The sequence below is a fragment of the Lepidochelys olivacea genome (genome assembly GCF_965140295.1).
Source record: "Lepidochelys olivacea isolate rLepOli2 genome assembly, chromosome: 12".
In the NCBI taxonomy this organism is placed as follows: Eukaryota; Metazoa; Chordata; order Testudines; family Cheloniidae; genus Lepidochelys; species Lepidochelys olivacea.
In genome coordinates, this window is record NC_140422.1 from 22,765,474 (window position 1) to 22,791,374 (window position 25,901).

At 41.3% G+C, this 25,901-nt stretch overlaps 1 protein-coding gene across 1 annotated transcript in view; it reads left to right on the forward strand.

Annotated features, from left to right (window-relative positions):
- The window catches only part of TDRD12 (tudor domain containing 12), a 119,957-nt gene that overhangs the window by 3,956 nt on the left and 90,100 nt on the right, over positions 1-25,901 (forward strand). Inside the window, exons 4-12 of the mRNA XM_084645049.1 lie at positions 3,961-4,113; positions 5,062-5,198; positions 10,873-10,992; positions 13,684-13,739; positions 17,039-17,124; positions 19,095-19,293; positions 21,175-21,254; positions 24,166-24,242; positions 25,126-25,183. Of these exons, the coding sequence (XP_084501175.1) occupies positions 3,961-4,113; positions 5,062-5,198; positions 10,873-10,992; positions 13,684-13,739; positions 17,039-17,124; positions 19,095-19,293; positions 21,175-21,254; positions 24,166-24,242; positions 25,126-25,183 (966 nt within the window). The remainder of the gene's footprint in view (positions 1-3,960; positions 4,114-5,061; positions 5,199-10,872; positions 10,993-13,683; positions 13,740-17,038; positions 17,125-19,094; positions 19,294-21,174; positions 21,255-24,165; positions 24,243-25,125; positions 25,184-25,901) is intronic.

A 25,901-nucleotide genomic window follows, 5' to 3' on the forward strand; every position in this document is an offset into this window, starting at 1 on the left:
GTGGAAAGTGAGAATTATTACAGAGGTGCTGGAATTCCACAGATAACTTGTGATCCAGGCATATTTCAAAAGATCTGTATGTGTGAATGATTGAATCCACTACCTGTTCCTCAGGGTGGGAAAGAGAATAGGCACTCATGACATTTCCTGCTCCCTGTGTAAGAGAGGCCCATAATATTATAGACTGATTGTTTGTCTTTTATGCATGGTTTAGGGCACTTGCAGAAATTTTACAGAGATTTACTAGGCCTGGCACAAAATCTGTTTGCCCACTTTACCTCAGTGATTCTCCACTTAGGTTAATATAATTTTAGTAAGGCTGCTTTAGGTGGGAACTTCTGAATACCATAAAAATTGAATTATGAATACAGAAAGAAAACAAAGGATAGAAGGAAAAAGTGGCCAGAAATTTTGTGGCTCTGACAAAACTGAACATTTCCACTTGAAGAGCTCAGTTCCAATTGCATGCTCTTTTTCTTCCATCCCCAAAATGTAGTAATTAGGATTCTCCATAAAGGATTCTTGAGCCGAGGAGGGGACTAAACAAATTGTGGGTTGATTCAAGGAAGGGCAGGTGTGATGTGTTCTAGGTACGCCCTGTATGTAGGAGATGGTTGGAGGAGAATGTTGTCTGTTGTGAAACCATGAAATGTGTCCTTACTCCCAGGGCTCAAGGCTAATTTTTTTGTCTTGGGAAATGTTTGCTCCTAAACCCAAAATTGTAGTCTTCAGCTCCAAATCTTTGGTCACTACCTAGGCAATTTTTAACAGGACTCAGTAATATTCTAGCGATGATTAACTTACATCATTTAAAAATAATTAAACTGACAATATAGGGTTTTCTTATGCCCAACATAATATTTCTTGTGAATATGACATACATTTTCTAAATATATTAAATGTACGATAGTAAACTAAACCTAACGTTTCCTTTTATTGTAAATACTCTGTTAAAAATCCATCCTATGCTCCCTCCCTAGACACAACTGTCCTTTTTCTACACTGCTATTAGTCCCTCCCTCATCCCTCCCCACGTACATGGTGTTAACTTCCTCCTGCAGTGCAGTCAGCAAACCCTGTTCCTATCCTATTTTCTGAACCAGACCATCCCTGGTGTTCACCAAGTTTTTCTCTGCTTGATATCCAGCAGATTTCAATGGGTTTCTTTTATCTTGTTTGTACCCGTCTTGGTGGTAAACCAGAACTTGCTGCTGCGCTGGGACCTTTGATCCCCTTATTTAGTTGAGCCTTTTAACTTAATTTACTAGCCTTCTCTGGAAAGAGGCAGAACAGACGCAACGCTTCTGCCTATCTTTGCCCTATGGAAGGCTGGATAAGGAAAAGAGAAACAAGCACAGAAAAAAGATGTGCCAGTTATTCTACCATGCTTCAGTCCTGCGTAGAAGGGCACAGTTAAGCTTGGTTTTCCAGCTGCAGGAGCAGGATAAATCCTCATGCTCATGAGGGAGGCAAGAAGCAGTGTGAAAGGGACTTGATTCATACTTATCATCTGGTCCTGTGTCTTTATTAGAATTGTCTCTAGATCAGGGGTCGGCAACCTTTCAGAAGTGGTGTGCGAGTCTTCATTTATTCACTCTAATTTAAGGTTTTGCCTGCCAGTAATACATTTTAACATTTTTAGAAGGTCTCTTTCTATAAGTCTATAATATATAACTAAACTGTTGTTGTATGTAAAGTAAATAAGGTTTATAAAATGTTTAAGAAGCTTCATTTAAAATTAAATTAAAATGCAGAGCCCCCCAGACTGGTGGCCAGGACCCGGGCAGCGTGAGTGTCACTGAAAGTCAGCTTGTGTGCCGTAGGTTGCCTACCCCTGCTCTAGATCAGTGGTCTCCAAAGTGGGGTGCGCAAGACCATCCCTAGGGGTGCGCGGCAGGAGGAGCGCTGCCAGCACGGTGGCAGCAGCACTCCTGAACCTTTGATTCTTCGGCGGCATGCTGGTGGCAGCTCTTCTTCTTCTTCTTCTTTTCTTTGCTTCCCCAGAGCTGGCCCTGGGGTGCGCGATTCAAAAAGCTTGGAGACCACTACTCTAGATGATTCTAACCATGCAGAAAGAAAGCTAATGTTTTATAAATGCAGAAAACAGGCTTAAATTCTGATTTCCCAGGCCATAGAACATTCTCAAAATATTTCCTAGCAGATATCTTTTAGAATAACATCTAGTCTTGATTTTAAAATTGTCAGAGTCCACCATGACCTTTAATAGTTTGTTCCAAAGGTTAATTACTCTCACTGTTAAAAATGTACACCATATTTCCAGTCTGAATTTGTCTAGCTTCAACTTCCAGTCATTGGATTGTGTTATACCTTTCTTTGCTTGAGTGAAGAACCAATTATTAAATATTTGTTCCCTATATAGCAATTTATAGACTGTAATCAGTTATCCCTTAACCTTGTCTTCGTTAAGGTAAACAGACTCGAGGAGCTCAATCTGTCACTGTAAAGCAGATTTTCTAATCTTGTAATCATTCTTGTGGCTCTTTGCTGAACATTTGCTAATTTTTCAACATCCATCTTGAATTGTGGGCACCAATACTGGACCCAGTATTCCAGCTGTGATGTCATGAGTACCAAATACAGAGGTAAAATAACATCTCTACTCCTGCTTGAGATTTCCTCTGTTTATGCATGCTGGGATCGCATTAGTATTTTTGGCCACAGTGTTGCACTAGGAGTTCACATTCAGCAGATTAATCATCACAAACCCTAAATCTTGTGAAGAAGCTTATAAAGCATTCCTGTAAACTGCTCACTCCACAAGAGATGCCACATAATGGTCAGATAAAGGTAATTTTATGAGGAAACATGCTGAGTGAATCCTTTGGTCCTGTGTGCCCGCGTTTTCCAACCACTATAAGATAGACATACTTATGATCCCATGGGATTTGATAGGAATGTGTTGCAAAATATGGTGTTTCAGTAACCTTTCGTGACCCCCAGTTTTTGTATCTCTGTGTACGGTTTAAACAGTCCAGTAATCTTCCCAGGGTTTTTTTTTTAACTCCTCATAGTGTCTTATTTTGAAGATGTTGGATATGAAGACAGTAGGGAGAGGAAAAAATATTTCTTCGGTTTAGATGATTGAACTCTTCATATTCAACCGTCTTAGCTTCCTTCAGAGAAATTCTTTTTGGTAAACATCTGCCACAGAAAAGGAATAGATTATTTTAGTTAAAAGTCCGTTATAGATGTTGGGTTAAATGTTAAGAAAACATGAAGTTGAGTGTATTACAGTTTTGGAAGTTACCAGCATTTCTTAAGCTATTGAGTTAATCCAAAACTGTGGAAAATTATGGGTTAAAAAAATTGGGGAAGCCAGCTTGCCTTGCAGGTGAACTTTGGAAAAACCTGTACGTCAGTGCTGAAGCCCAAAGCACAGTGGAAAGGTGAAACCTTGTTCCAAAGGTGCTGTGCTGCAGATCCCCAAGCCCTGAGTGTGGAGGAAAGACCAGCTGTCTTCAATTTGTTTCTGGATTGGAGGCCCTAGAATGCATCCCTTTTAAAGACAGGCGAAATTGTTCCTGGCAACACAGCTGGTGAACTGGACTTGGTTATACTAAGAGTATAGTATGTAATACTTTAAATGTGTAAATGTTGTTGTTTGGGATGTTAAACAGATTATCATTTTTTTTTTTACAGAAGCTCTTCTATTCACGTTTTAATGACAAAGTGTAAATGTCAGAAGATTTCTGACTTTTTAAAGCCACTAGAAGCTCTGATTTTTTTAACTTTTTTCATGTCACAGTGCCAGTTATGTGATTTGAATATTAGTGATCATTTTGTCTTTGAAAGTTTGTGTATGTATGTATGTTGCTAAGATGTTCTTGGAAATATGCAGCTTTTAGGGTTTTTTTAACTAAAAGTTCAGCACCTGATATTGCTCATTGTTCTTGTCATCTTTTTTTGTGTGGTTTTAATTATGCTTCACCTTTTGATTAGATTGAAGACCCAGGCTGCTTTTGGGTCTTTGTAAAAGGATGCGGGCCTTTTGTAGACAGTGAAATGGAATATAAAAAACTGCATGCTGAAATGAATCTGTTCTATAACCGAGATGTGGAGGAAGTAAAGCCATTAACATTAGAAGAAGGGCAGGTAACATTTTCAGTCATTTTGCTACGTAAAGATTGTGAGGGAAGTAGAAAATTGTGGTGTTTTATTGGGTTGTTAGAGGTTTATATGTATGTTAGAGTCATAGCTTATAAGAATTGCTTATCCTGAAAGTGAACTTAAATTCAAATGTAACTACATTGTCTTGAACTTTTGAGAAAAGTGTGTGGTATGGGTTTAGAGGTATTTTTGTGTAATTTAAGTTAGAGGATGAGTACATATACAGTAAAAGCTTTATCTGGCATGTTGAATGGAGGGTGCCAGTAAGTCAAAAATTCCAGTTAACTAAGAAGAAGGGAGTTTGGGTGTGGGAGGGGCAGGGAGTTGGGGCGCAGGAGGGGTTTCGGGATGCCGGATCTGGGCGGCACTCACCTTGGGCAGCTCCTCGCAAGTGGCGACATGTCTCTGCTGTTCCTAGGCAGAGGCACGGCCAGGAGGCTCTGTGCACTTCCCTTGCCCGCCAGGCACCACCCCCGCAGCTCCCATTGGCTGAGAACCACGGCCAATAGGAGCTGCAGAGCCAGGGCACAGGGCAGGAGCAGCGAATGCAGCCCCCGTGGCTATTCCTCCACCTAGGAATAGTGGCTATTCCTCCACTTGCGGGGAGCCGCCCGAGGTGAGCACCGCCCAGATCCGGCACCCCAAGCCCCCTCCCGCCGCCCTGCACCCCCTCCTGAAATGCTGGTTTGTAGAGCCTTCCGGTTGGCAAAGTGCCAGATAACAGCTTTTACTGTACATTTGTAGAAATAATATATAACCACATAAGATGTAAAATACATTTTTTGAGGACATCACGGGAAATAAAACTATATTTTCTTCTCTCCTTAGAAAAAGACTTTGTGCTGTAGCTATTTCTGTATTCAAGAAGTGAATATATAACCTGTACAAATCTAGGTCCATATACAGAAATATATGCATCTTTTATCTCCCCAGGTTTGTGTGGTTTTTTGTCAGGAACTGAAATGCTGGTGTAGAGCAGTTGTTAAGTCAATCCTGTTCTGTGCTGATCATTACCTAGCAGAGTGTTTCCTTGTGGATTATGCCAAGTATATTCCTGTTAAAACAAAAAAGTATGTATTATTGTGATTTACAAAGTTATTGATGAAGGCTTTTTTCAAATTAATACACTTTTAAATATTTTTAATCTTGATTTATATTGACTAAAACTAGAGAGCTATGGTAGTTTAAATTGTGAAGACTGTAGGTCAGGTCCTGCAAACACTGCTAGGCATATAATGGGATCACTCTCAGTTTTAAACACTGCCTGACATTATTTGCAGTATCAAGTGCTACATGTGTCACTACAGAGGCTAGATACCTCTAGGGCAGCGTTTCTCAAACTGGGGGCTGTGAGGGTACTCCAAGGGGTCCGCCGGCCCCGCTGATCAACTCCTCTTCCCTCCCAGTGCCTCCTGCATGCTGGGGAACATCTGTTCGATGGCGTACAAGAGGCTCTGGGAGGGAAGGGGAGGACTGGGGATGGGGCATGCTCTGGGGAGGGGGCGGAAGATGTGGAAGCCTGTTACTGCTAGCATGTACAGTAAAAGCTGTGTTATCTGACACTTTGCCAACCGGAAAGCTCTAAAAACCAGCATTTCGGGAGGGGATGCAGGACGCAGGCTCTGGGAGGAAGTTGGGGTGCGGGAGGGGGCTTGTGGCAGGGAGTTAGTTGCTTTGATTTAAGTCTTTCCGAAATCACTGATTTTAATCATGATTAAAATACAAAAAACAGGAAACCTTGATTTAAATCATCAATCTAAACCATGTTTTGCATTTGGACTTTTTAGTTTTTTTCTAAAGAAAAACTGAGTCTCATTGGTTAGTAACCATTAAAACATGTTGATTTGCAACTAAATATAGCCTTTATACTAAATTTGGTGCTCCTTTTTGCTAACTCTATGGATACACTACATGTATACACATTTATTTAAGCAGTTATATAGCTTAACTTACATTTATTCAGATTCTTAATTTTTACTTTATTATGTTAGAAGATGGTGAATGATGCATTTCCTATTTACTAGACAATTCTTTTATTTGTGATGTGTGTCAAGCTATATTTGGAAGGAAATTCACTTAAAATTCACAAAAACATTTAATTTTTTTTAATGAATAATACTACCATAAATGTGCTGGATACAGAAGAAAAAATATTTACCAAAACATGGTTTGCATTTAAATTTAACTTATTTATTAATCAAAGGAAGTATTATCTGTAGGTTTGTAAACTGAACTGATTATTTTGTATCACTATGTCCCTTCAAGATTTTAGAACTAAGACTTTATCCTCTCTCACACAGTTAGTATTCTTAGGGTATGTCTACACTACGAAATTAGGTCGAATTTATAGAAGTTGACTTTTTAGAAAGCAGTTTTATAGAGTCGATTGTGTGCGTCCCTACTAAGCGCATTAAGTCATCGAAGTGCGTCCACAGTACTGAGGCTAGCGTCGACTTTCAGAGCGTTGCACGTGGGTAGCTATCCCATAGTTCCTGCAGTCTCCTCTGCCCATTGGAATTCTGGGTTGAGCTCCCAATGCCTGATGGGGCAGAAACATTGTCACGCTTGGGTACATGTCATCCCTCCCTCCGTGAAAGCAATGGCAGACAATCGTTTCGTGCCTTTTTTCCATGCGGGTGCCATACTGCTTTCAGCAGCCGGTGCGGTAGGTCTGCAAACCATCGTAGTCATCCACTGCTTCTGCTGCAACTCTGCTCTCCTGATGCTGTGAATCCACCTCGCAGGTCCTCTACATGACCGTTGTCATCCACCACTTCTGCTGCCACTCTCCTCTCCTGGTGGTCTCACAGGGCCGCTTCTGCTGCAGCTCTGCTCAGCTGCTCTTGTCTCACCATACCATGGCAAGCGTGCAGCCTGCTCAGCTTTCGTGTCATGGCAGCAGACTGTGCAATAGGTCTGCAAACCATCGTCATTGAACGACCACTTCCCCTGCAACTCTGCTCTCTTGCAGATGCCATACCATGGCAAGCATGGAGCCCGCTCAGATTACCGTGGCAGTTATGAGAATTGTAAAGACCTCGCGCATTATCATGCAGTATATGCAGCCCCAGAACCTGCAAAAGCAGGCGAGGAGGCGATGGCAGCCTGGTGACGAGAGTGATGAGGACATGGGCACAGACTTCTCTCAAAGCACGGGCCACAGCAATTTGGCCATCCTGGTGGCAATGGGGCAGGCTCATGCTGTGGAACGCCGATTCTGGGCATGGGAAACAAGCACAGACTGGTGGTACCTCACAGTGTTGCAGGTCTGGGATGATTCCCAGTGGCTGCAAAACTTTCGCATGTGTAAGGACACTTTCATGGAACTTTGTGACCTGCTTTCCCCTGCCCTGAAGCGCAAGAATACCAAGATGAGAGCAGCCCTTACAGTTCACAACCGAGTGGCAATAGCTCTTTGGAAGATTGCAACACCAGATAGCTACCAGTCAGTTGGGAATCAATTTGGAGTGGGCAAATGTACTGTGGGGGCTGCTGTGATCCAAGTAGCCAACCCAATCACTGAGCTGCTGCTATCAAGGGTAGTGATTCCGGGAAGCGTGCAGGTCACAGTGGATGGCTTTGCTGCAATGGGATTTCCTAACTGTGGGGGGGCGATAGACGGAATGCATATCCCTATCTTGGGACCGGAGCACCAAGGCAGCCAGTACATAAACCGAAAGGGATACTTTTCAATGGTGCTGCAAGCACTGGTGGATCACAAGGGATGTTTCACCAACATCAATGTGGGATGGCTGGGAAAGGTACATGATGCTCACATCTTCAGGAACTCTGGTCTGTATGAACAGCTGCAACAAGGGATTTACTTTTCAGACCAGAAAATAACCATTGGGGATGTTGAAATGCCTATAGTTATCCTTGGGGACCCAGCCTACCCCTTAATGCCATGGCTCATGAAGCCATTCACAGGCAGCCTGGACAGTAGTCAGGAGCTGTTCAACTATAGGCTGAGCAAGTGCAGAATGGTGGTAGAATGTGCATTTGGATGTTTAAAAGTGCGCTGGCGCAGTTTACTAACTCAGATCTCAGTGAAACCAGTATTCCCATTGTTATTGCTGCTTGCTGTGTGCTCCACAATATCTGTGAGAGTAAGGGGGAGACGTTTATGGCAGGGTGGGAAGTTGAAGCAAATCGCCTGGCTGCAGATTACGCGCAGCTGGACACCAGGATGGTTAGAAGAGTACAACAGGGTGCGCTGCGCATCAGAGAAGCTTGGAAAACCAGTTTCATGGCTGACCAGGCTACGGTGTGACAGTTCTGTTTGTTTTTCCTTGAGGAAAACCCGCCCCCTTGGTTCACTCTACTTCCCTGTAAGCCAGCTGTCCTCCCCTCCCCCCTTCGATCACCGCTTGCAGAGGCAATAAAGTCATTGTTGTTTCAAATTCATACATTCTTTATTAATTTGTCACACAAATAGGGGGAATACCTGCCAAGGTAGCCCGGGAGGGGTGGGGGAGGAGGAAAGCACCAGGTGGGGTGGGGGAGGAGGGAAGGACAAGGCCACACTGCACTTCAGAACTTATCTAATGCCAGCCTTCTGTTGTTTGGGCAGTCCTCTGGGGTGGAGTGGTTGAGTGAGGAGGCTATGGAATTTGGGCGAGGAGAGCGGTTGGTTACACAGGGGCTGCGGTGGCGGTCTGTGCCTTTCCTGCACCTCAACCATACGCCAGAGCATATCAGTTTGATCCTCCAGTTGCCTCAGCATTGCATCCTGTCTCCTTTCATCATGATGCTGGCCGCCACCTCTCCTGTTGCTCCAGCCATCTATCCTCTCGTGCGTCCCTGCTGTCCTTGTGTTCATTTTGTGCTTTCCTGGACTCTGCCATTGTCTGCCTCCACGCATTCTGCTGGGCTCTTTCAGTTTGGGTGGACTGCATGAGCTCAGAAAACATTTAATCACGAGTGCTTTTTATTCCCACCTTCTTATCTGCGCTAGCCTCTGGGACGGAGATGCTGGTTGCAGCGTTGAAACATTTGCAGCTGCGGGAGGAAAAAAGGGAGATTAAAATTGAAAAAGACACATTGGCCATTTAAAATGAGGGGCTGATGTTTTCAGGTTAACGTGCAGCACAAACCCAACTAACCCCTCCTCTACACCCAATTCTCTGGGATGATCACTTCACCCCTCCCCCTACCGCGTGGCTAACAGTGGGGATGATTTCTTTTCAGCCACAGGGAAACAGCCTAGCAGGAACGGCTACCTCTGGTCCCCTTAATAAAATTCCCCTATTTTAACCAGGTGACCATGAATGATATCACTCTCCTGAGGATAACACAGAGAGAGAAAGAACGGATGTTGCTTGAATGCCAGCAAACACCGGGACTACACACTGCCATGCTTTCCTATGCAATGATTCCAGACTACGTGCTACTGGCCTGGCGTGGTAAAGTGTCCTACTGTGGAGGACGCAATATGGCTGCCCTGCCCAGAAACCTTTTGTAAAGGCTTTGGGAGTACCTCCAGGACAGCTTCATTGAGGTGTCCCTGGAAGATTTCCGCCCCATGCCCAGACACATTAACAGTCTTTTCCAGTAGCTGTACTGGCCGCGAATGCATCCCAAGTCTTCAGGGCAAATTAATCATTACACACACTTGCTTTTAAACCGTATATTATATTTACAAAGGTACAATCACCAGGCATGCCTTCTCCGCCTTCAAGGTCCAGGAGCCCGGGTTGGGAGGGTATTGGCTCCAGGGTGATAAACAGTTCCTGGCTGTCGGGGAGAATGGCTTGTCTGGTATGCGCTATCTTCAACCTCCCCCTCATCATCTTCCTCGTCCCCAAAACCTTCATCCCTGTTGCGTGAGACTCCCTTGCAGGAGTCCACGTACAGGTGTGGGGTAGTTGTAGGGGAACTCCCTAGAATTGCATGCAGCTCATCATAGAAGTGGCATGTCTGGGGCTCTGACCCCGAGTGAGCGTTTGTCTCTTGGGTTTTTTGGTAGGCTTGCCGGAGCTCCTTAAGTTTCACACGGCACTGCTGCAGGTCCCTGTGATAGCCTCTGTCCTTCATACTCTTGGAGATTTTTTTCAAATATTTTGGCATTTCGTCTCTTGGAACGGCATTCTGATAGCATGGATTCAACTCCCCATACAGCGGTCAGATCCAGTACCTCCTGTTCGGTCCATGCTGGAGATCTTTTGTGATTCTGGGACTCCGTGGTCATCTCTGCTGATGAGCTCTGCGTGGTCATGCCACGGTGGCCAAACAGGAAATGAAATTCAAAAGTTTGCGGGTCTTTTCCTGTTTACCTGGCCAGTGCATCCGAGTTGAGAGCGCTGTCCAGAGCAGTCACAATGGAGCACTGTGGGATTGCTCCCGGAGGCCAGTACTGTTGAACTGCATCCACAGTAACCCAAATTCGACCCGGCAATGTCTGTTTCAGCGCTAATCCCCTCGTCGGGGAGGAATACAGAAATAGATTGATTTTAAGAGCCCTTTAAGTAGACAAAAATGGCTTCGTTGTGTGGACGGGTGCAGCGTGAAATCGATCTAACAATGCTAAATTCAACCTAAACTCGTAGTGTAGACCAGGGCGTAGACTTGAAAAAGAAAACAAGCTTTTCTGCTTTTTCAACTGCCAGTTGGTTTCTTAACACTGTGTTGCCAGCTGCAGCGGGGTGGGACATGGGAGTGCTGCTGTGCCCTAGAATGTGTAGTGAATAGAGATTCATATCAGGTTGTTACATCTAATTATGTTTAAAACTTTTTTTCACTGTTAAGCATTCGGGTTGCAGTGGAAGCATTTATGCAACTCCCATATAGAGCGAAAAAGTTTAGACTGTACTGCACAAAGCCAGTCACGTTGTGTATAGATTTCTGTGAAGATGCTGCAGAAATAGTGTAAGTATGGCTTGAGAAAAATATAGTGTACTATACACAAAATTAGTAATAATACATTTTTTAGTTAAATGCACAGCTTAATTGCAAAATAAAAGACATTTATTTTTATAATTTTATAATAGTTTTTTTTCCCTGTCAAGGTTCCTTCCCCATTCTGAACTCTAGGGTACAGATGTGGTGACCTGCATGAAAGACCCCCTAAGCTTATTCTTACCAGCTTAAGTTAAAAACTTCCCCAAGGTACAAACTTTGCCTTGTCCTTGAACCCTATGCTTCCACCACCAAGCATGTTAAATAAAGAACAGGGAAAGAGCCCACTTGGAGACGTCTTCCCCCAAAATATCCCCCCAAGCCCTATATCCCCTTTCCTGGGGAAGGCTTGATAAAAATCCTCACCAATTTGTACAGGTGAACACGGACCCAAACCCTTGGATTTGAAGAACAATGAAAAATCAATCAGGTTCTGAAAAGAAGAATTTTAATTAAAGAAAAGGAAAAAAATCACCTCTGTAAAATCAGGAATGTAAATACCTTACAGGGTAATCAGATTCAACACATAGAGAATCCATCTAGGCAAAACCTTAAGTTACAAAAAGACACAAAAACAGGAATATACATTCCATCCAGCACAGTTTATTTTACCAGCTATTAAACAAAAGGAAATCTAACGCATTTCTAGCTAGATTACTTACTTACTAACTAACAGAAGTTCTGAGACTGCATTCCTGATCTGTTCCCGGCAAAAGCATCACACAGACAAACAAACCCTTTGTTCCCTCCCACCCCCTTCCAGCTTTGAAAGTATCTTGTCTCCTCATTGGTCATTTTGGTCAGGTGCCAGTGAGGTTATCTTAGCTTCTTAACCCTTTGCAGGTGAAAGGGTTTTGCCTCTGGCCAGGAGGGATTTTATAGCACTGTATACAAAAAGGTGGTTACCCTTCCCTTTATATTTATAACACCCTCCTTAGTAGGGTCTTTGGGATTGCTGTTGGATTTTGTCATTCCTATATTTCTGTACCACTCTTGCAATGGCTGCTGGGTTTTTTTTTTTGGTTGTAAAGGACTGGATAGGATTCCTTTGTGAGAGAGAGCTGGTTGTTGAATAATAAAAACAGTTCAGTTCCTAGTGGCCGTGGGCAGCGTCATATTTCCAAAGCTCTGAATGACTGCAGTAGCACATGTTAAGGTCCCTGCTTAGCAAATGATCGAGAGCAGGAAATCAACTTGGTATAAAGTACTAACACAAAGCTGATCCAAGTGGTTTATTCTTTTTTTTTTTTTTTTTGTAGTATTTGGTTTGGTGTGGAAGAGGGAATATATGTAATGTGACAAAGTTCCTCCTCGACCTTGGTGGGTCTTGTGCTTATTGGCGGATTTGCTCACCTTGGTGCTTCACGGCAGCCCACAGTTTGGCTGTTTTTCAGAACCCACAGTCCAGGTTGACTCTTCCTGTTTCTGACCAGGAGTTGGGAGGATTTGGGGGGAACCCGGGCCCGCCTTCTACTCCGGGTTCCAGCCCAGGGCCCTGTGGAATGCATCTGTCTAGAGTGCCTCCTCGAACAGCTGTGTGACAGCTACAACTCCCTGGGCTACTTCCCCATGGCCGCCTCCCAACACGTTCTTTATCCTCCCCATAGGACCTTCCTCCTGGTGTCTGATAATGCTTGTACACCTCAGTCCTCCAACAGTCCGCATTCTCACTCTCAGCTCCTAGTGTCTCTTGCTCCCAGCTCCTCACATGCACACCACAAACTGAAGTGAGCTCCTTTTTAAAACCCAGGTGCCCTGATTAGTCTGCCTTAATTGATTCTAGCAGCTTCTTGATTGGCTGTAGGTGTTCTAATCAGCCTGTCTGTCTTAATTGTCTCCAGAAGGTTCCTGATTTTTCTGGAACCTTCCCTGTTATCTTACCCAGGGAAAAGGGACCTACTTAGCCTGGGGCTAATATATCTGCCTTTTATTACTCTCCTATAGCCATCTGGCCCGACCCTGTCACAGTAACTTAAGTTACATTCTATGTGTATCAGGTGTTACAATGGGCCTTCTGTATAGGAAGTGGGAGGTGGTAAGACATTCATGACTTAAATAAGGAGCTATTAAATGGTGTGCTTTTTTATTTTTTTGGACCCTTAAATATTTTAACAAGGATTCATGTTACATTAAATTGTGAACTCTGTGGGAAACTTTTGTCATACTTGTTAAACATTATTTCACAATAGCTTAATTTTTGTTTTATTTAAAGTAATTAATGTGCTCTTACAATTTAATTGTCTGTTCTATTTTTTGGAGACTAACTTTCCTTCACTTTCTTTGAGGGTATAGACCAACGTGTTTTTGTCTTTTACTAATATACAATCAAGGGACAGAATTGTGTTCAGCAGTTCTAAATCAGTAATGTGCAATTCCTCTTGATGGCAGAGCTGGAAAATGTAGCTGTGATCAACTAGACTGAACTCATGCACAGAGTAGTAAACTTAAAGTATTCCTATTATATTGTATCTAATCTGTTCTTTGTTTTTTCCAGTGATGGTGCTTCAACTGCCATCCTTGGTAGTATGCTATAATTGATTTAGCTGTTAAAATATTTTTCATAATTTCATTCAAGTGTACTACCATATAAAATAGTGATGTGTGAAAAATCACTTGTTTTATGCTACAGAGAGATAATTGATCTTGTTTATATCTTTCTAGACCTGCAAAGAGATGGGACAGTGCTGCTATTCAGTACTTTCAAAACCTTCTAATAGGTAAAGAAAAATACAGTTACAACTAAGAATGTTGTTGAAATGACACAAGAGAAATCAAAACGAACAGCTGGTTAACTTGTTATAGGAAGTGTTACAATCTTGTCCAGTCCGCCTCTCTAGTTGGGCATCAGCCTGTTGTAAAAGGACACTAATCCTGGGTTCTGCATGCTTCTAAGCTCTGCTGGGTCTGGTTAGTGATTGATTGCTGTTCCTAGCTGTAGGAGCCTCAGGCATACTCCTGGGTATGATGCTCGTGTCAGCCCCCTTCTTGCGAAGTAGGACCTCTTAGTCTGGCTGCCTTAGATCCCAGAACCAGTGCCACAGCCCTCATAAGCTCCCAGCCACTTAGGTACGTATCCCTAGAGTCCAGCTGTCTATGGGAGCTCTGGTTTCTCAGTTAATCCCTTCAGGGACAATGTGACTGGAAGGCAAGGAACACACGTTTAGCCAAGCAAATTCTTAAAACAGACACTTAAGAAAGCACATGAGTTACAGATCTCTGGAAACTTAAGACAGTCCTGAATGTCGTCCCCCAGTCTCATATCCTTACTGAAAGTCCTGAAGTCTGGTCTGTGTCCTTAGGCCTTGCAGCCCTGTTGGTCTTCCCTTTGTATATCGTGGTCTGCTTGCATGTGGTGGTGGGTGGCCTCTTTCTTAGCGATGCAGCCATCTTTTTAAACTTGCCCCTGTGCTCCTGGCTGAGGAGCTGAAGCCTTTTTTGAACTCATGGATAGGCTGGTAGTTGAGAGACAGAGTTGATGGCCCTTCACGGTTGTCTTGTTAACTCTCTGCTAGGGTGTTCCACACCATAGCATGAGCGCACATTGACCAAACTATGCTGACCTTGTCAGGATTAGACTGGTTTTTTGCACCACCTTGGTGTCATGTCATGACCCAATGTGGAAATTACAATGCAAAGTGAAGGTTACAGTCCAAAATGGTGTTCACAGTGTGACACAGATGTATCCCCCGTCTGTCACTGGAAATAATACAAACCTAGTAATTGATGTGCCAGAAAAGGGCAATAATAAATGTCTAAAACGCTCCAAAGCCTATCAGTGGAGATTTTGAGATCTGCTAGTATAAATTAGGGCTGTCGATTAATCGCAGTTAACTCATGCGATTAACTCAAAAAAAGAATCGCGTTTAAAAAAATAAATCGTGATTAATTGCACTGTTAAACAATAGAATACCAATTGAAATTATTAAATTTTGGATGCTTTTCTACATTTTCAAATATATTGATTTCAATTACAACACAGAATATAAAGTGTACAATGCTCACTTTTATATTTTTTTATTATGACTATTTGCACTGTAAAAATGAAGAAATAGTGTTTTTCAATTCACCTCATACGAGTACCATAATGCACTCTTGATCATAAAAGTGCAACTTACAAATGTAGATTTTTTTTGTTACATAATTGCACTGAAAAAACCAAAACAATCTAAAACTTTAGATCCTACAAGTCTACTCAGTCCTACTTCTTGTTCAGCCAGTCGCTAAGACAAACAAGTTTGTTTACATTTACAGGAGATAATGCTGCCTGCTTTGTATTTACAGTGCCACCTGAAAGTGAGAACAGGTGTTCACATGGCACTTTCTTAGCTGGCCTTGCAAGGAATTTACGTGCCAGATATGCTAAACATTCGTATGCCCCTTAATGCTTTGGCCACCATTCCAGAGGACATGGTTCCATGCTGATGACGCTCGTTTAAAAAAATGCCTTAATTAAATTTGTGACTGCACTCCTTGGGGGAGAATTGTATGTCTCGTGCTCTGTTTTATCCTCATTCTGCCATATAGTTCATGTTATAGCAGTCTCGGATGATGACTCAGCACGTTTTTCATTTTAAGAACACTTTAAATGCAGATTTGGCAAACGCAAAGAAGGTACCAATGTGAGATTTCTAAAAATAGCTATAGCACTCGACCCAAGATTTAAGAATCTGAAGTGCCTTCCAAAATCTGAGAGGGATGATGTGTGGAGCATACTTTCAGGAATTTTAAAGGAGCAACACTCTGATGTGGAAGCTACAGAACCCAAACCACCGAAAAAGAAAATCAGCCTTCTGCTGGTGGCATCTGACTAAGACGATGAAAATGAATATGCATCGCTCCGCACTACTTTGGATCGTTATCAAGCAGAACCCGTCATCGGCATGGACACGTCTTCTGGAAGGGTGGTTGAAGCATGAAGGGATGTATGAATCTTTAGCGCATCTGGCACGTAAATACCTTGCGATGCCAACTACAACTGTGCCATGCAAACACCTGTTGTCACTTTCAGGTAACATTGTAAACAAGAAGTGGACAGCATTTATGTCCTGCAAATGTAAACAAACTTGTTTGAGCGATTGGATGAACAAGAAGTAAGACAGAGTGGACATGCAGGCTCTAAAATTTTACATTTTTTTTTATTTTTGAGTGCAGTTTTTTTCCCCATAATTCTACATTTGTAAGTTCAACTTTCATGATAAAGAGATTGCACTACATTATTGAATTAAGTGAATTGAAAAAACTATTTATTTTGTTTTTTACTGTGCAAATATTTGTAATAAAATAAAGTGAGCACTGTATACTTTGTATTCTGTGTTGTAACTGAAATAAAAATATTTGAAAATGTAGAAAACATCCAAAACTAATTAAATAAATGGTATTCTATTATTCTTTAACAGTGCAATTAATCACTATTAATTTTTTAAATTGCACGATTCATGGCAATTTTTTTTAAGTTTCACAACCCTAGTATAAATCATGGATTAGTTATATTTGATACACAGCATTGGGCGAAGACCACTCTGAAGTTATTCAGGCTCTGAAAGGAAGTAAATTACATGCAACAGCATCCTTGTGGGAAGATGGTTGTGTGTATAATAGAGACGTCAGCTGTGACTCCATTTTTAAGGTTACATTGAGATTTGCCTTGAGGGACTAAAATTTCTGTTTCAAACTTTGTAGTACAGATTGTGATCCATCAGTTATCTTATTTGGATACGTGGATATATTTCTAATTAGCTTCAGTTTACAGAACTAGTATGAAACCAATTAATATATTGCAAAAACATGGCTGTAGTTAGGTATCAGTTGAAGTTTTTGATTCTGCTATGATATGGCAGTGCTTTGTCTTTAAATACACCTGTTGTGTACGTCTTAATGAAACTGCGTTAATCCTTTTGACCTAGTGCAGAAAGAAGCAATGAAAACATTGGAAGAAATCTATGGTGGGGAATTAGTTAGGTATTAAACATTTTTCATTCTTTAATGTTTTTTGGTGCTTCTGTTTTATTACACTTAGGAACCACCCAGATTGAGGCGAAGTTATGTGCAATAGAAGATGACATTTTTGATGTTTATCTTTACGTAACAATAAAAGATGAAAAGGTAGAGTATCTTACATTTACAAATCGGTCTACCTGCAGATCTATGCTCGCACAATATTTTGCAAGTCACTGTGGTCACATTAGTATGTGATCAATTTATTGAGAATCGAGTGTATTTAATTCTGGATGAGCTACAGTAATATTAACCTCTGTCAGTTATTGTAAAAGCGAAAATTAAGGATTTAATGGGGCTTTTATTTTAAGTCCCTGGTGCTCATAGCTCCCTGAAAAGTGTTTCATTCTTCCCGTGCAAAAATCCTTCAGCCACTTTTAATTTATAGGAGTGTGAAAAAAGTGGATTTTTCAGGACTGTAAGAAATATTTTGTTTATCAGTTGTGCCAAAAATGGCTAACTGGGGAAAAACACTTACAGTTTTGCATGGAATAGTTTTGAACATGTAGCCCCTTTGTGGTTTTGTGTGTGTGTGGGATGGGGGGAACGGGGAAGGGAATACTTAACTTTTAAATAATTGTTCAAATGAGGATGTGCCCCTTTATGAATCAGACTGCATAGTTTCTGACCTGGCTTGATAGGTCATGGAGCTGCTGCTGAAACAGACTGCAGGAGGGAAAATTGTAATTGTGTGATTGATATACACAAAGTGTTTCAATGTGATATCTTTTGGGGAGGCCAAACAGGTTCTTCTAAAATAAAACCTTGGCTCTCTATTTGCCCATTTTTTAGAAATTAACTTTTTTTTAGGTGCCTTTTGTGCTGCCTTTAGTGCTGTTTTTTGTTTGTTTTTTTTGTTTTTGTTTTTTTTAAATGATTCTTGTCATTTATAATTGGAGTGCATGATTTTCTTAATGTGGACATTTGGCAGTTCAAGGACAGCAATTTAGAAGGAATCCAAAATTCTGTTCATTCCTGTTGTGCTACTCAATAAACTATCTGAAACTCCAGCTTCTTAAAAAAAAAAAATAAATTCCCAAGAACAGCAAAGAACATATGCTCAGAGAAGAGTTTACCTAGCTGAGAATATTTCTCTCATTAACTTCAGTGGGAATTGAGTTGTCAGTGCCTGACAGAATCAGTCCGCTGCTGTTTAGGTGTCTAAATATGAATGTCAGTATCTGAATTAGGTACCCATGTTGGAAGATGTTGGCCTTCAGTACTTTCCATGCTGTGTGTTTTCACTTATTTTAGACTGTTAACCTGTTAACATACTGCAAGTTTGTGGCTTAATTTAAGTCCACTGCTTTGCAACAGTATCCCTCTATGTGACAAGAAAGGTGAATTGGCTCTTTGGCAGATTCTCCTTAGTGTGGTTCTGCTCCTTAGTTTGCATATTCTTGCATGTATTAATCATAATATTTGCTTACATTAGTGACAAAATATATTTTTACTATTTTTGTTACCAAGGTAAAGCTGAATGAATGAGCTGGATTACATTCCCTCTTATGCACTTCCAGATAATTGCTTGCTAATTTCCAATCAGTTATATCTGAGCAATATCATTGAAGCCAGTGGAGGATGTGGTAGTCACGGGTGATGACATTTGAAGACAACAGGGTTGCACAGCTGTAGCTGAAGACATAATTTGGCCTGCCATTACTCTTAATGATGTATGAAAAGGAAAGAAATCAGGTTGACTTTCCAGTCACAATGAGCTTTCAGGGCTCACAGAAGAAAACCATTGTATGTTGACTGAGCACATTCGCTGCATAATTTAGTGAGTGACAGTAAGCATGGAACCCCATAATGTTATTTTTGCAAAGTCACTTTTCAGAGTAGAACTGCAGAGGAGAACACAGTGCCAACATGCTAACTACTAGAAGTGAATTTCCCTTTTTGTTTTGCTGTTAAAAGGATATTCTGCTGAAAATGTCCACAAATAGACTTTTGCTCATTTTCATTGCTATGCTGTGGCATGCAAATCTTTAACTATATTCCAAATATAGATTGTGAATTTTCAATTGATTACCTTTTTGTACTTTATCTTCACGTTTAGGAAATGTGTTGTTTTGTAGGTATGTGTTAATGATGATCTTGTTGCAAAGAACTTTGCTCATTATGTGATGACTAAAGAAAACACAGTTAATTTTGCCAAAAGCCAAAAGCCATGGTCCTCATTAAGTCTGAAGTCTTCTCCAGAGAAAGTGATCAATCCTGCACTTGCTCTTTGGCCAATGTTAATGCAGGGGAAGGTACACAGTAATCTTGCAACAGGTGAGTACAATGTATACTTACTCCTTCTGAAGCCCAGTATAGTTTCCAAAAAAAGGAGTTAACTCTATACTATATTGACATAAATTGTGTGTTGGTTGCACTGGGTGACATAATTTCTATTCCAAAAGCCACTCTTTTAATCTGAACACAACGTCTCAGTCCCCTTGTTAATTCTAGTGAAATAGTAGCAGTCTTCTAGTTTTAAAAGTTTGCTGGATCTTGTTCCTGAGATCAGGAAATAGGCAGTTTGTATTTCTAGTATAATGTGAGGTGTTCAAGTCTCTTTATAGGCTATATATGTCTACAGTCCAAAGACACTGTAGAATTTTCAGGAGCACAAGTAATAGAATGTTATATGAAATACGTGCAGGGCCATCTGCTTAAAATAATGTGCAAGCTTGATAATACACAAAGTTTACATAACAAAATATCCTTGGATAACTATCTTCAACACTACCTGTTCTTCCAGCTTTTTCTTTCTGTCCCGTTTCTCTGTCTGCCTTACCAGTTTCCAGCCTTTGCTGTCTCTCCCCTTGTCTTTGTTACTAGTTCCACTCATTGCCTTTGGAGGAAGAAATCCTGGGACCTTGCTGAATTATATCATATGTTCATTCTTTCTTCTCTCTGCTCTTCTGAAACTATCAAACTGTTCTATAATTCTGTCCTGTGCTTCTGTTTCTTGCAACTCTTCATCACTCTCAGCTTTTTGCGTGAACCTTCTTGTCTTCACTTTAAAGGCCCTTCATGGCCTATTGGTGCCAGAAACTGGGACTGGATGACAGGGGATGCATCGATAAATTGCCTTGTTCTCCATTTCCTCTAAAGCATCTGGGCTTAGATGTACCATTGGTCTGATCCAGTATGGCCATTTTTATGTCTTACCTCATCTCTTATTCACAGTTGCAATGTTGATTTCTGCTTCTACTATTGCCAGTTTAAGTAAAGGGGAGCTGTGGGAGATCAGCTTTGTAAATATCAGACCCTCGAGAGCAGGGGTTGGCAACCTTCGGCACGTGGTCCATCAGAGTAATCCTCTGGCAGGCCATAAGATGTTTTGTTTACATTGACCGTCTTCGGGCAAGGCCCCCTGCAGCTCACAGTGGCTGCTGTTCGCTGTTCCTGGCCAATGGGTGCTGTGGGAAGTGGTGCAGGCTGCAGGGACGTGCTGGCTGCTGCCTCCCGCAACTCCCATTGGCTGGGAATGGCGAACTGCAGCCACTGGGAGTTGCAGGGGGCCATGCCTGCAGATGGTCAACGTAAACAAAATGTCTCGGAGCTGTGTGCCGAAGGTTGCTGATCCATGCTCTAGGGTATGTCTACACTACAATTAAAAACCTGCAGCTGGCCCATGCCAGCTGACTTGGGCTCATGGGGCTCAGGCTAGGGGGCAGTTTAATTGCGACAAAGAGATTTGGGCTTGGAATGGAGCCCAAGCTGTAGGACTCTGTGAGGTAGGAGGGTCCTAAAGCTTGGGCTGCAGCCCAAGCCCGGATGTCTACACGGCAATTAAACAGCCCCTTAGCTTGAGCCCAGTGAGCCCAAGTAATCTGGCATGGGCCAGCCTCAGGTTTTTAATTGCAGTGCAGACATAGTGACCCAAATTTTTAAGTGCATGCACTGCCCTGTGGATACTATACAAGCTTTAGAAGTATGCCCGCTCTTCATAAAAGTAGCTAAATGTCTTAAGATTTTATACAGTTATATAGGAAACTTTTTGTTCTTTTTTCTAAGTTTCTTTATAGCTTTATAGCTCTGTTATAGACCATGTATGGTTTCATATACATATGGTGATATTTAATAATAAAAACAAAAGTACATTTTTGAGAACTATTATAGTAGCTACAGTTGTGGTTGTAAAGTATAATCATACGCATCCTCTAGGTGATGATCCTTCTAATTCTTTTCTTGAAAAGACATGCAGAAAAATTGCTGCACCTGCTCTTAATGGAAAAACTGAGTCTGTAAGTATTGCATACCATCTTTCAAACATGACTTGAAATTAAAACTTGCATAAAATGTGTTGATGTTCAGAAGTACTCTTTAATGTAAAGTTCATTTATTTCCTCTGCAGTTGCTTATATTAGTACTAAATTAAAACCGTGCCAGATAAATTACATAAAATCATAGAAATGTAAGTCTGTAAAGGACCTCGAGTAGTCATCATGTCCAGTCTCTTGCTCTGTTGACAGCACCAAGTAAACTGAGACCATCCCTGACAGGTGTTAGTCCAACCTGTTTTTAAAATGCCTCCAATGATGGGGATTCCACAACCTCCCTTGGAAGCCTTTTCCAGAGCTTAACTACTGCTCTAGTTAATTAGAAATTTTTTCCTACTATTTAACCTAAATCTCCTTTGCTGCAGATTGAACCGATTACTACTTCTCCTATCTTCAGTGGGCATGGAGAACAAATGATCACTGTCCCCTTTGTAGCTTCCCTTAACATATCTGAAGATAGTCATCAGGCCCTTCTCAGTCGTCTTTTCTCAAGAGTAAACATGCCTAGTATTCTTAACATTTCCTTATAGGTCAGGTATTCTAAACCTTTTACTTTTTGTTGCTTTCCTCTGGACTCTCCAATTTGTCCATAGCTTTCATAAAGTGTGGCACCCAGAATTATACACTGTTTTCCAGCTGAAGCCTCACCAGTGCTGAGTAGAGCAGGACAGTTACCTCCCTGATCTTACATATGACTCTTGTTAATACCCCCCAGAATATTAGCCTTTTTCGCAGCTGCCTCACATTGTTGACTCATATTCAATTTGTGATCTACTGTAACATCTAGATCCTTTTCAGTAGTACTACTACCTAACCAGTTATTTCCCATTTTATAATTATGCATTTGATTTTTCCTTCTTAAATGAAGTACTTCGTACTTGTCTTTATTGAATTTTCTCTTATTGAATTCAGAGCCTTTCTCCAATTTAAGTTTGTTTTGAATTCTGATCCTATCCTCCAAAGTGTTTGCATCCTCTTGCAGCTTGGTGTCATCTGCAAATTTTATAAGCATATTTCTCCATTCCATTATACAAATCGTTCAATATTTTCATTAATGTAACACAGTGAAGAGTACAGCACCTAATACATTAATATTTAGCAGTAGCTTGAATAATTGTATCTCAAACCAACATTCAAATTTTTCCCAAATCAGACTTCTTGGAGGGCTTGCTCCTTGAATCTTCAGCTGATACACACTTGTCAAGAGAGGGGGTCTCTAGGCTCATAGACTCTGTCACTTGAACTTCTATTTGTATGTACACATACAGTCTGTTTCTCTGTTGCATTTGCAGCCATGAAGTTGTAGCTCACATGTGAAAATTTGATGTGAAATGGCAGTCAGGGGTAAGGAACAGAGTTAAAAGGACACTAATTTTATTTCTGTCAGAAAAACTTTTACTTGCTACCTCGCCAGGTAGCATATTACAACACTTCATGCGTAGTCAGTTTCACTGTTTCTTTATATAGTCCAGGGGTCTCAAATTCAAATGACCATGAGGGCCACATGAGGACTAGTACATCGGCCCAAGGGCTGCATCACTGAAACCCCCCCCCAGCCCCACCCCCATTCCAGCCCTTCCATGAGGCCCTGCCTCTTCCCACCCCATCCCTGCCCCCATTCCAACCCTTTCCCTGAAATCCCCACCCCAACTCTGCCCCCTCCCTGCCCCTAGGGGATACAGGTGGTGTGCGGGGTGTGGCAGGGGCTCAGGGCAGGGAGTTGAGGTGCAGGGGGCTCAGGGCAGGGAGTTGAGGTGTGGGGTGGGTGAGGGGTGCGGCAGGGGGTCGGATTGCAGGGTGCGGCAGGGGGCTCAAGGCAGGGGGTTCGGCTGCAGGAGGGGTTCGGGGGATGGGCTTCAGCATGGCGCCCACTGGGGGCAGGGCAGGCTGCCTGCCTGCCTGCCTGCCCTGCCCTCACGGCGCTCCGGGAAGCAGCCGAAACCTGGGGGAGTGGGGGCAGAGGGCTGTGCGTGTTGCCCTGGCCGCTCCTCCAGGTACCACCCCCGAAGCTCCCATTGGCAATGGTTCCCCGTTCCCCGCGGCCAATGGGAGCTATGGGGGTGGTGCCTGGAAGCAAGGGCAACAAACAGACCCCTATGCCCTCCCACCCCCAGGTTTCGGCCGCTTCCCAAAGCGGCGCGGGGGCAGGACAGGCAGGCAGGGAGCCTGCCTTGCCCCCGGTGTATGCCAGGCCAGAGCTGCTCTAGGTAAGTGCTGGGGGGGGCACAGAAAATAGCCCCGCGGGTCGCGTGTTTGAGACCCCTGATATAGTCAGTCTGTTTCCCTTGTTCTTTTGTGTGGATCTTTCACACAGTATCATGGGAAAATACTTTAAAAAAAATAGGAGAATTTGATTTTAAAGCCACAAAAATACTCAGGGGATTTGAGGACAGGCATCCCATTTTGTGAAGCAGCCTATATTTTGGGTGAGTATGTCCTTGTAAGGTTGGTGTTGGTATGGTAACTGATTAATTTCTGGATTTATTTAGTGTTTAAGCCTTTTTATCTGCAATAGTCTGAATGTCTAATTTTTTAAAATATCTTCAGTGTTCTGATAATGTTGGCATGAATTATTAATCTGTTTGCATTTTCTCTCAATTCTGAAACAAAAATTATCTATTTCTGTTGCCTTTTATCTATTTTTTGTTCTGTTCTATTTTTTCAAAAATGTGAAATTAACTTAGTCTTGTCTTACTCTGGCCGTTATTGGTGAATTGCAGCTTTTGTTTTTTTAGCTGGAAGTGGTGGTGGTCTTGCATGAGAAACAAAACAAATTTTATCATGTGTAATATTTCACATGGAATAATGATTTTCTAAAATGCTTCTCCTCAGGGCAGTGACAGTGTATTTATCTATTTTTGTCTTCTTTTGTTAGACTGTCAGAGCAACTGTGGGTTTGTCTTTTAAAGAAAATATAAATATTTCTGTGCAGCCTACTGTGCAGGTAAACAGGTATGGTTCAGGTATTATTGTGCGGTTTTTTGTGTTTACAGTTTTTGTATGTAACAATAATACAAAATCCCAAAGTGTTTTCAGCCAATTTTTTGAGGCCATTAAAAGAGAACTTAGCTTTTGGGGGGATTTGTTGATGGTGGTGGTTCATATTTGGAGTAAAACTAGTGGTTACATTTAAACAGAGAATTGGATACAGTTTAGGTAGTCAAATATGAACTAAGTGTAAGTATTGGCATGTCTCTTCTATGTTAGATGAATTTTAAGTCTTTTGTAACTGTTTTTGTATCTCTCTAAATTCATGCCATAACTTTTATTCTAGTGCATTAAATGAAAACATAATTAGAAAACAACTAAAGGAGATAAATGCAAAATTTAGACAGAATGCAAAAAATGGCTCCGTGAAGTATATTTTTCCCCCTTATTCCTTTTTCCTTTTAAATACGTAGCTTTCTTTTCATGCACTTGCTAAGTGAGTGAATTTGGCAGTTGAAGCCAGACTCGGTCGGTTGTTTCCCTTTTTGAAATTTCAGACCCCCTTTTTCTTGGATTAAGTTGGATTTAGTTTTCTGTATCTTCAGAAATTAGCTATTGAGATTTGAGTGGTGGTTCCCTTAACTGATTGTTATAGGTCAAAGGCAAGTATTAAATTCTGAACGTCTTGATTTATTAGTAACAACAATTTCTGTTTTCTTGTGAATTTCTTCAGCTTTTTAAAGGGAATTTAAAGTCTTTGCATACATGCTAGACATTTGAAATATTTCACAGCATATTAATGTGTATATATAATTTTAAGTGAAGTTAAAAACTGGTTGTGATGGTGTTTGGAAAAGGACATCACTGTTTCATAAGTGTTGGATTTAATAATTGTACACTTTTTCAGGCTCCTGCAGTTTTTGAATCCTGATCCGTTGAAAACTGATGTTCATTATGAGCAGCAGGTACTTCTAAAACTTAACTTCATATTTTTATTGTATACACTTCACTACTAAGCTCTTTATGGCCTTGTAATAGTACATTGTTTGTTTTCAAATGAGTCCTATTTTAAAATATATTAAATACTTTCTTATAAAAAATTTAATAGGACACAACAGCGGCATTATCATTAGACAAGATGTGTATCATCATGTCCTTATATTCAGAACCTGAATTGTTAGCATTTATCTTGGCATTCGTATTGTTTTCTGTGTAATTGAAATGTGATAATACTTTATAATTGTGTAGATTTGCTTTAGGTAGATGTGATTCAGATAGACTTATGAGAGCAACTTCTGGAATTCACACATGCTTTTTGGTTATTTTATATCTGAAAATATTACATGTGCAGACACTTCACATATATTCCAAATAGCATAATTTTTGGAAAAAGTTTGTCTTAAAAATTAATCTTAGTTCATCATTCTAAAATATACTGAATTTTTAGAGTTTTCTATTTGAATATCAACTTTTAATGACTAAGGATTGTTACTTTAGGAAGTTTCAGCAAAGAATACACTGTTGCTTACAGGAAGACTATATGGTAAAACCTTTGTATCAAAGTTCTTGTAAATCCCATTTCAAAGTGGGAGAGCAAGTTCATCTGTACCCCAGAATGTCGTCTTGAATAAAATATTTTTAAAAGTACAGACCCCTTGGCTAATAGTGAAAATTTTATTTGAA